The sequence below is a fragment of the Manacus candei genome, unplaced genomic scaffold (genome assembly GCF_025592945.1).
Source record: "Manacus candei isolate 608988 ecotype Guabito, Panama unplaced genomic scaffold, ASM2559294v1 h1tg000002l, whole genome shotgun sequence".
In the NCBI taxonomy this organism is placed as follows: Eukaryota; Metazoa; Chordata; class Aves; order Passeriformes; family Pipridae; genus Manacus; species Manacus candei.
Genome location: NW_026138050.1, coordinates 7,883,291 through 7,894,190, shown reverse-complemented (window position 1 = coordinate 7,894,190; position 10,900 = coordinate 7,883,291). Strand labels below are relative to the sequence as shown.

At 39.7% G+C, this 10,900-nt stretch overlaps 1 protein-coding gene across 1 annotated transcript; it reads left to right on the top strand.

Moving 5' to 3' along the window:
* Positions 1 to 2,728: 2,728 nt before the first annotated feature.
* Positions 2,729 to 10,893, top strand: LOC127479846 (acyl-coenzyme A synthetase ACSM4, mitochondrial-like). The gene is made up of 13 exons (XM_051807352.1): positions 2,729 to 2,954; positions 3,252 to 3,462; positions 3,861 to 4,068; positions 4,308 to 4,451; positions 5,196 to 5,352; positions 5,980 to 6,059; positions 6,821 to 6,944; positions 7,461 to 7,541; positions 7,652 to 7,753; positions 8,166 to 8,293; positions 8,968 to 9,067; positions 9,893 to 10,012; positions 10,579 to 10,893. The coding sequence occupies exons 1-13, from the start codon at positions 2,757 to 2,759 to the stop codon at positions 10,663 to 10,665; spliced, it is 1,740 nt and encodes a 579-aa protein (XP_051663312.1). The 5' UTR covers positions 2,729 to 2,756; the 3' UTR covers positions 10,666 to 10,893.
* Positions 10,894 to 10,900: the final 7 nt, after the last annotated feature.

Sequence of the window (10,900 nt, the reverse complement as noted above, 5' to 3'; positions counted from 1 at the left end):
ATGAATTTCTGTTCTACTTGAATGGTTAAAGTGGAGGTAAAAGAAGATCCAAAGTGCTTCAGGTTAAGGTGCAAATTATGCACAATTAACAAGGGTGTAAATGATTACAAGAAAAAGGTTACTTCATGGAAACACTTTTCCTACTTAGTCTGTTTTACGTTCTGTTCTCATTACTTCAGAAGAAGCAAAGGATAAAGTAGGAAGGGTTTCACTTCAGATCCTTTTTGACAGACAGTCCGGGTTTCACGTCTCCAGGTGAGCGTCTCTTTTGGGAAATATGTTGTGAAAGCCAAACAAACTGAACGGAGAGGATCTGCCCCAGCCAGCTCTCAATCTCTCCTGTCCACAGCAGACAGGTCAGTAAAATGTTGTTTGTCTGAATTCCTCATGTTAATGATCGTTGAGCAGAAGCAGATGGTACTAAACCAAGAATAATAATTCCTGGTTCTTGGAGTCATTCAAAGGACTTTGCCATTACTGGGTCTTTTTTTTTACTTCATTTTCACCTCCAGGTTTGCAGGTGAGAAAGTGCTATGATCTTGAAGGGTCTCACAGCAAAACTTAGCAGACGTTTTGGTAGATCATTGGGGAATCCTGAATTTAAAATGTCTTTCATCTTGACAGTCTTGAATACCATTTCTGATCCTGAATACTGTTCCTGAATGTTCTGTCCCTCTTTCCTTGACAGGGTATTGTGTAGATCTTGTCATTGTAATGCTCTGAAATCTGTAGGTCACGGTTAAATCATAGAAATAGAGCAGACTAAGAAATTATAAATATCCTTTTAAGTTATTGAAAATAATAACCAAAATGATTAGGCTTGTTTGTTCAAGGAATCAAAGTGCATCCATTGTTTTTTAGCATTAACAGTAGAGCTCACAACCTCAAAGAAATGTTCCATTTCATGAAAATAGTGATATTTTTACTGGTAGTTGTTTCCTTAAGTAAGAGAAAAACAATACTTATTATTGTATATCCCAAAATATGACATAAACCCCCCCTTTATTAATGCCCATTTTCTCTGCACAGAGTTTGGGAATATTTCAAATAGGAGTTTTCACCACTCAAACTTTTTTAAAAGAATTTTTTTCCACCAAGTCCTGTTAATAGTGCTCTGCTTTGAAGTGTAAGTACTCTCTAAAGAACTTTTTCTTATGTAATCCTGATTCTGAAGTCAGTGGCATTTAGGGACATCATAACACTTAATTTTATATCCAGGTCCTAAGACTCTTTCTCAGCAGCAAATGATATCCTATAGGATTGTTTACAACTGGTCAGTGTTTCTCTGCCACAACCTCCATGGAACATGGAGAACACCAGGAATTCCTCTTTACTCTTGGTTTTGACTAAGTCTCTGTTCTGGGGGGAAATCTGCATCCAGATTTTTTATGCTGTCAGATATGGCTGAAAAATTAAGATGTGTTAATTTCTATGTATTTGAATTAATTTGCCTGATAGGCAGATTAAATCTTCCTGTAAAAGCTTCTGCAGAGGAATAAGGAAATAATTCCAATGTTAAAGAAGTTACTTTTTCTTGAGGAATAAAACTTGATCAAGACTGAGATCCATGCATCAGAGATGTGAGGACAAATGGTTATGGTCGAAGACATGGGACAAGGGGTGAAAGACTACAAAGTGTACTTAAAAACCTGGGACAAAGGGCAAAACTTTGCAGATTCACTCAGGCCACAGAAATTCTGCATCAAAAAGAATTTGATTAAGAGTTTACCTGTAATTTTGTTGATAGTTTGTGGATGATTTCATCCTTTGTAAGAACAGAAATTAAAATTACCCTGTATTTCAGGAGTCACTTACCCTAAACCTTGTACTGAGTATAGTAACTGAGTAATTGAGTTTAGTGGTTGAAAAAGGCAAATTGATAGTTGGACTTAGGTTCTGAAATCATCAGAGGCCTCCAGGACTCCCCTGGCTCCTGCTCTGACTGTGGGCTTTTCCAGACCCAAGCCAGTTTCTTTTCCCCCTGTTTGATAATCTTCATGTGCACTTATGAGAAGCCTCTAAATACCATTACAATCTTTAGAGTTGAGCACAGCTCTGGAATAATCCTCTGGTCTGTGGAAAAGAAATAATCAGCAGCAGCATTATAAGATTATATAAGGAGAAAGAAAAAAGTAGCAGTGGAAAGGAAGTAATTAGACTTGAGAATTTTAGGATCGTTACGGTGAATACAGATGGAAGAGAGAATTTACAAGAAGCATATGCAGAAATGTCTGTATCAAATTTGGTGCCTGCATAAGGGATTACTGAAGTGAAGGCTCTTTGGATGGATGTGGTCAGTGGATATATCAGTCAGCAACTGTTGAAGCTAAAGCAGTCAGTATCTAGTGGAAGAAGTCTAGTAGAAAAGGAATAGAGAATTAGCTACTGAATGCTTTGTAGTAAAAGCAGGAACCTTATTCTAATGCAAACAATAACATCTGATGTTGGTTTTGAGTATGGAGAGTTGTAGGCAATTAAATAAAAAATCAAAAATATGAGAAAGCAGGATAGGGAACTTCACATTTAATTGGAGTGTTAAAATCATCAGTCTGGCTGTTACTAGCCTAAGTGAATTCAATTAATAACTCATTAATTCATAACTGGATTTTCTTTGGATAATCTTAATATTATTTTTCTCTTTTTGTTTTTTGTTTGTTTTTTTTTTGTTTTTTTTTGTTTTTGTTGCAGGATTCATAGCAACAGTTCTGCTCATTTCCTTACATAGTCTACAGCATCTACAGACCTCATTTTCTGCCATGAAGTTGTTTAAATTGCAGAGTCTAAAATTCTTGTGGACTTTGAAGCCTCCTAATAGGGCTCTCCATGGACACCCCAGGCTGCTTGCCTCTGATGTGCATTCCCAGTATGAGTCCATCAGACGGGGCAAACAGGAAATACCAAAGTACTTTAACTATGCAAGTGATGTACTGGACAAATGGTCTGAGATTGAAAAGGTAGATGATCTTTTGTTGTGCCAAGGAGATACTCTAATTTGAAATTCATTTGAAATAATTTGGGTCTGGAGACAATTAGGTTGGTAAACATTTCAGGTTCAGAAAAGGAGAATCTGTTGGGAATACCTGAGCGTGACGCATAGCACATCTCAATCCATTAAGGACAAGGGAAAAATAACAGCTTATAAGCCAGTTGTGAAATAGTCAGATCTTCCATAATTTGTGGTTGGTTTTGCATTATAATTTCACGGTCTGTCAGAAGAAAATGTTTTGTGTTTGAATCCTTATGCTTTGTAGGCTGGAAAGAGACCACCAAACCCTGCGTTTTGGTGGATAAATGGAAAAGGAGAAGAAGTGAAGTGGAGCTTTGAGGAGCTGGGCTTCCTGTCTCGGAAAGTGGCCAATGTGCTGACTAAAGACTGTGGGCTGCAGAAGGGGGACAGACTTATCGTGATCCTACCACGAATCCCAGAGTGGTGGCTGGTGAATGTGGCCTGTATGAGAGCAGGTCAGTGAGCATATCTGAGACTGGCAAAATGGTTACTGCAATTAGGTTGAAAGGATCAAGAATGTATGTGGTTTATGAAGGAAAAGTAATGTAATAATCCAGTGAGTGGCCCAACTACCAATTATGCAGGCAGTCCTGAAGGGTTTGCACTAGGTGCAATAGGACAGCTGACCAGAACACAGGGAAGAGCCATGGAAGTCACCAGGCAGGTCCACGTGTCATTGCTTACAGGAGAGCACAAGCATCTGCACTATTCAGTATAACTGTTTGTCTGGGGAACACCGGGACAAATCCATATCAGAGGTCAGTTTGGGAATAGTTTATAGTTTAGATTCCTAGAAAAGAATCAGATGTAAAAAAAAATATGCCAACCTAAACTAACTTTATCTCTCTTCCAGGAATTGTCTTAATTCCAGGGGTATCCCAGTTATCAGCCAAAGACATCCTATATCGACTCCAGGCATCAAAGGCCACGTGCATAATTACCACTGACAAAGTGGCTCCTGCAGTGGATTCGGTGGCATCTGAGTGTCAGCTTCTGAAAACCAAGCTAATGGTGTCCAAGGACAGTAGGGAAGGGTGGCTGAACTTCACTGAGCTCTGCAAGTGAGTATGAGTTAATAGATTGCTAATCCACATTGAGATGTTTGCTAACAGTGGTCTCATTCTGGGATGCTTCTACCCTCTTCTTTTTAAGGGGAGGTCTGTCTTTGAGGAAGTATAACATCACATTATTTTAGTATAATTTTGTGAAACTCTGTGAGGCTTATTTGGAATACTTCATTACATTCTGAAGGCTGTGTGAAGGAACCATTGAAATCATTATTATGTTCTCTCTTTTAAAGAAACCAAGCTGCTGACCATTCCTGTGTCAAAACAAGGATTCAAGACCCAATGATTATCTTCTTTACCAGTGGAACCACAGGTTCTCCTAAGATGACTCAACATTCCCAGGGTAGTCTTGGTTTCAGACCCCTTTTAAGTGAAAGGTATGAAAGGCTTGAGCCTGATTTGAACATAAGGTAATTGAAGCTGCATAGTAGAACTGGTGAAAAATTACTTAGTAAGAAATACCAATGTACAGCTCTGGTCCTTCTCCCTTTGAAATCGGACTACAAACTCCAGCAAATTTCCAGGGGAGTAGGATCATCCCCAATGTTTCTATGTTTCAGTTAATATCTCTTACCCTCTTTCCAGAGTGGTTCAAAGGACAGCAGTCAGCTGGGAATATCACAGTGCAGAGAACCAAGAGATACCACACTGGGCTGCAAAAAGCTCTGTGATGTGTGTAGATGAGCAGAGTTTGTTGGTTGCACAGGTCACTCAGTCTCTCAGCAGCCTTAGAACTGAAATATCTGGTCTCCAACACAGAATCCTTGAATGCTGCAGTTTCAGCCCTATCCTCCTACCTACTGGAAAGCCACTGCATTGATATTCAGACTCCCTTCTCTGCTCCACTCTATCCTATATTGTGACTGCCATCATATATGTAGGATATACATATGTGGGTTTGTATATGTATATTTGTGCAAACATATAGGTAGGTGTCCTTTTATCCTAGAGCTATCTCTTAAACTTATTTGAGTGCTCAGTGCACATGTATCTTGTCAGAAATCTTGGCCTTTTGGGTTTCTTTGGGTTTCTTTGTTTTCTTTGTTTGTGGTTTGGGTTTGGGCTTTTTAAGCAAATATTTTTCATTATCTTTTCATTCTTTTTTTTTCCTGCTCCATCAGGTACTGGTTAGATTTGACACCTTCTGGCATGATATGGAACACAGCAGACACAGGATGGATACTAACTTCAGTGGCATCTGTTTATGATCCCTGGGTTTTTGGGTCATGTGTCTTTATACATAACCTACCACAGACTGACTCAGCAGTCATCCTAAATGTAAGGGAAAAACTCATGAAAATGTGTTAACCTGCAGAAAGGGCACAAAAAATAATTCTTAACAGCTTCCATAGATTTCATGAAGGTTGTGTCCATGGTTGTGTTTGAGATGCTCCATCTGTTGTGTAAAGCCCATATTTGCATTTTTCATGTATACAGAAGGGGCCAAACATATGATTCATTCATACATTTTGCTCAAAACTGGTGAGCATGTCAATGAAAATCATCCAAAAGCAGCACTTACTGCTTGCCATTCATTCATTCTAATGACTGTGGAAGTGATATCAGCTGGTATTAATAGAGACTGAAACTAAAGCATTTCTCTGCCTACACTGGACAAGAAGAAAGTGAAAACCTCCCTATGATGCAGACAGAGATGGGCTTATTTTGATCATGCCCCAAGCACTGGAGTCTAGTTGTCGTGTATGAGCATGGGATTTTGTCCAGTCAGATATACTGTGAATCTCTGCATATTGCACCAACTGCAGGAGGGTTCCTTACCCAACAGAGTGGTACTTTTACAGAGGGGGCAAATGTAGTTCTCCTTTCTATGTCACCTGTTTACTGTACATTCACAAGGCAGTTTTTTGTCTGAGCTTCACGTGCCCATCTTGTTTAACTCACCAGACTCTCTGCAGCTTCCCAATTGACGTGCTGGTTGGTGCTCCAACGTTGTTCCGCATGCTGGTGCAAAATGATCTCTCCAGGTATGCCAAGAAATTATTTACTAATGTTTAATTTACCCTGACTAAGCTTTAGTGATCTCCCATATCCAGCTGTTTGACCCAAAATAGGGCAATAATTTAGTTCACAATATTCTCCATGAAAAGGCCGTCATACAAAATTTGAGTTTTGATGAGTTTTAGTGATCAAACATAGAGAAACTTGATGCTTTCCCTAAGAAATTTGAGACTTCGCTACTGAACTTGTGAGCAAACCCCTGAGGGTATGGAACAGTCTCTTAAATTCTTTATCATAATTTTCGATTACCGCATTCATTGTCCATGCTTTGGGAAGGAATTCATCCTAGAAAGTGTGTGTCAGCACAACTGTGAGGGAGTTAGTGGTTGTGGCAGTTGCTCATCATCCCCTGCTCCAGTTCTCACTGCCTGTTCCTTCCTCCCCTCTTGCACTTTCTCCCTTGCCCTGTTGCAGAGGGTCAGCAATCAGGGCCCTGGCTCAGCAAATCAGTCTGTGGTTAGTTATAATCCAGGCTGACTTCAGCAAAAGTTTTACTTTATTTTTCGTGTGTGCTTAACTCTGACTGCTACTACTCATGTTAGGTGTTGAGCACAGACCGACGTCCTTGTTCTATCAGGAGCTGAAGGATCAGGGATGCTCTGATTTCCCCCCTTCATGGGACTAACTCTCCCAGTAAACGCGTCTCCAATGTTGTTTACAGTTGTGTGCTCCTTGTCTTGCCCAGTAGTTTAAGTACTGCCTCTTGTTTTGTTAACTCCCTGTGAAGCTACAAATTCATGAACCTGAAGTACTGCGTGAGTGGAGGGGAACCAGTCAACCCAGAAGTCATGGAGCAGTGGAAGAGCCAGACTGGGGTGGACATCCATGAAGTTTATGGCCAAACTGAAACGGTACATCTGTAGGGTCCATGTTCTATTAAATCTTTGGAATTCCTTTTTGCTTCACGATATTTTAAGGTTTGTTATGAATGAATACGGTGTGTTTCTTCATTCATGTTTCCGTGAATGTTTCAGCAACCTCCTCCCCTGATAACCTCTGAAAGAAGGTCCTGTCATGGCTCCCCCCACAGAACCTGCCAGAAACGTGGGTTGTTGGGAGCAGATGTTCCCTAATATTTCCACAAATGTCCTTAAGCAAATTCCAAGTAACAGTGAGAGTCAAGAGGGCAGAGTTTGAACCTAAGGGAAGAAGACTGGTTAGCACAGGGCATGAATTCTTCCCAGATCGTGGAACAGGATTCTTCCAGGGAGTTTCCTGATTTTTCTTACCCCTACCATACAGCACTGGCATATAGGATCCTATGAATCTTAATTCCTTACTTTGTAATTAGTCTAGAAAATATATGTAATGAATTGAGTGTAAACATAGCAGGTTTCTATTGCAAAACTTTGGTTTGATTTTTACAGGGAATAATCTGCTCTGTTTTTAAAGGAATGAAGATTAAACCTGGATCAATGGGGAAGGCAGCTCCCCTTTATGATGTTCAGGTTTGTTGACTGCTCTTCAGATTCTATCATAAGGGCTTTTTGTTTATTTGGGGTTGTGTTTAGGGTTTGTTTTCCCACTGAACTAATATACATGTTGTTTTTCGTTCTAGATCGTAGACAAAAATGCTAATATCCTGCCTCCAGGACAACAGGGAGAAATTGCTGTCAGAAGCAAACCTATAAGACCACTTGGTTTTTTCTCTGAATATGTAGTAAGGACTTTATTTTCTTACCACCACCAATCTCCTCCAAAATCTCTCCAGTTGCATAGTGGTTCAAAAGGCTGAATATTTCTCACCAGTTTATTATTTATTACCACAGTAATTTGTTTATTTGGATTGGTGGATGTTAGAAAAGGGAAGAATTTGCTCAAGATTGAGTTTAATTTTTTTTAAAGAATAACAATTATTTTAAAAATATTTTATTGTATTTTATAGCAATATCATATAGCAAATATTTCACAAAGCCTAGCCATGATGATGATGATAACAGTATCAATACAATTCTTACACATCCTTGACTGAAAAATTAAGCTCCAGTGCATTTGACAGTATGTGCATTATAGCATGATAAATAGCTAATTCATGCTCAAAATCTAAACTACTGTTTGTAAACCACTTTAAGGATAACCCCAAGAAAACTGCAGAAACTGAACGTGGGGATTTTTATGTCACTGGAGACAGAGGGACTATGGATGAAGATGGGTATTATCAGTTTATTGGAAGATATGATGACATCATCATTTCTTCAGGGTCAGTCTGCACACTTCTCTCTAAATCTGCCATTATATCATCTTACATGTCGTGTTCCTAGTGAGCTTCTGACATAATAATCCTGTGATGAATGTATTGACCTCTTGATTTAGGAATACTTGCTTTTATTATTAGCTTTTCATAGACCTGCAGTATCATCTTGGTGATATCAGTGGCATCTCTGTATCCATTTCCCCTGCAACATCTCATCTGTTTCAACAAAGAATGAAGACTTCAACTGGCTGAGGAGGGATTTTTATCTAGTTCATTTTTGACTAGAATTGAAGGACGTCTCTATTGGATTCAAAGAGCATTTGAAGCACTTTAACATAATAAAATGACAAAATTTGGTATTATATGATGGGATACCATAATGTGGCACCAGCTGCTACTGCAGATCCCAACTATCAGTGGGATGGAGCTCCAGATTAGGAGCCCCGAAGAAAGGATGGAGAGGAATCCACAGCCCCAGCAGTCCTCTACAACATGACCACTCTGAAATGCTCCTACTTTCTAACACAACCAGCTTCCCCATTTTGGCTGAAGTTTCTATAGTTGTTTGTTAATTTGTTCTGGTTTGGAGGTTTTTTTTTCTTCAATAGTACAATTAAAAAACATTTGGCACTTGTTTTCCACTTAAAAAAGCCAAATCCCATTTTATTTTTCCTTACTAGGTATCGCATTGGGCCATTTGAAGTAGAGAGTGCCCTGATAGAGCACCCAGCTGTGGTAGAAGCAGCTGTTGTCAGCAGCCCAGATCCCCTCAGAGGAGAGGTAATGACTCTGAGTGGTGGAGGAGGAAAGCAATGTGTTTGTCTAAACATATGATGGTATAAAGAAATTTCTACTGAATAATGTACAGCTCTAAGGCAGTCATGTCATCTTAGAATCAAGGAATCCTTTAGGTTGGAAAAGACCTCTAAGATCATTGAGTCCAACCCAGCACTGCCACATACACCACAAAACCATGACCTTAAGCACCTCGTCTACTTGTATCATGCATAATCCTACTTGGGGCGACAAGTAAAATCCCTTCCCATTTACATGCCTTTGCTCTTCTGAGTTTCTTTTGATCCCAAACAGGTCTCCTTTGTGGAGAATATTAGTGATGTTTACTTTCTCCTTGTTCCTAAGCATTTTTCTGTATACTGAAATTGTCATTTATGACTGTCTTGGTGTAGCCAAAGTTATACTGAACTGCCCTGGCATTAGATTTGGGCTGCAGGGGTGGTGAAAGCACAGTCCTGTGCTAGGATAATAGGGCTTACCGTCCTCAGTGTGAACTTCAGAAAGAAACAAATTGTCCCTTAGCCTTGGGGAGAATTCTACAGACACCTTTTGTTGCCCCTTCCTCTTGCTGCTGAGAGGAAACAGCAAAGGCTTTTGCTTTGTAACGAGGGCAGGAAAGCTGTGCTTTCAACTTTCCCTTCTGCACATGCATGTGCAGAAGCTGGCACAATCATTTCTTACAGTGTGCTGGTTTCCCTGTTCCTCCCTTTTGAATGTCATGACTCGGAGCAGCACTGCTCCCTGGTGACCTGTATATCAGCTCTTAAAAATGGACCACATCAGACCGCTTTCGTTAATCTTATCTCACAGGTTGTGAAAGCATTTGTGATTCTGTCACCAGCCTTTTCATCCAGTGACCTGAAGAGCTTAGCCCAGGACTTGCAGGACCATGTGAAGAAAACCACTGCTCCATATAAATACCCTCGAAAGGTAAATGCTTCTGAGGAGAAACTTTAAACCAGGACACCCTTCCATAAGTCTCTGGAGAATTACTATTTACAGGTTCATGATTCAGCTGAAAGAGGCAGCAGTAAAGATTCTTCTAGACCACTGGCTGCAGAAGAGCTTTCCTAAATAATACTAGTTCACATTGATCTTCATGCATTTGAGTAAAGTGTTTGTTTAAATATCTCAAAAATTTCTAGGCTTCATACATCCTTAGTTAGAGCTGCATGTTCTAGGTCAGACCCACAATCATAATTCTCCATTTTGTATTTAACCTTCAACCAAGCACTCACTGGTGCCTTTAGGGGAGCACATGACTGAATCTGAATAAGCTTTTATCTACTGTTCCTCACAGTTAATAAATAAGAGGCAAAGGAGTGGTTTCACAAGTGGCACAATGTGCTGCCTTGATTTGGCTTGGACATGATCCTTTAGGCAGGCAGTTCTTACTGACAGGAGTCCTCTCAGTTTTCCACATATGCTGAGAGCTGGTCTTGGAAAACCAACACGGTAGAACATGCTACATTGTTTTCTCTCTTTATTTTATTTAGGTGGAATTTGTCCAAGAGCTGCCAAAGACAATCACTGGGAAGATCAAGAGGAATGAATTAAGAGACAAAGAGTGGGGACGGATGTAGCATTGTTAGGAATTTAACAAAACTTCTTTCATTCCATTAGCACTACATAAATTTCACTAATATAACTGCCCTCATTCTACTCGCTTTTTGTTAAATACCTGAGCACCAAAAACTACAGATAACACCAAGATGTGATATTAATGCTTGCTTGCAAAGTTTCTAATGTCAGTACTTGAGTGGATTGTATTATTCTGGCTGAAAAATAAATTTTTCAATAGACTATTTCAATAGCCTT

Excerpts from the sequence above, each read along its gene's own strand:
- LOC127479846 (XM_051807352.1), top strand. The coding sequence starts at position 2,757 with ATGAAGTTGTTTAAATTGCAGAGTCTAAAATTCTTGTGGACTTTGAAG. Across the intron at positions 4,452-5,195 it reads AGACCCCTTTTAAGTGAAAG|GTACTGGTTAGATTTGACAC; the intron begins GTATGAAAGGCT and ends CTGCTCCATCAG. Across the intron at positions 8,294-8,967 it reads GACATCATCATTTCTTCAGG|GTATCGCATTGGGCCATTTG; the intron begins GTCAGTCTGCAC and ends TTTCCTTACTAG.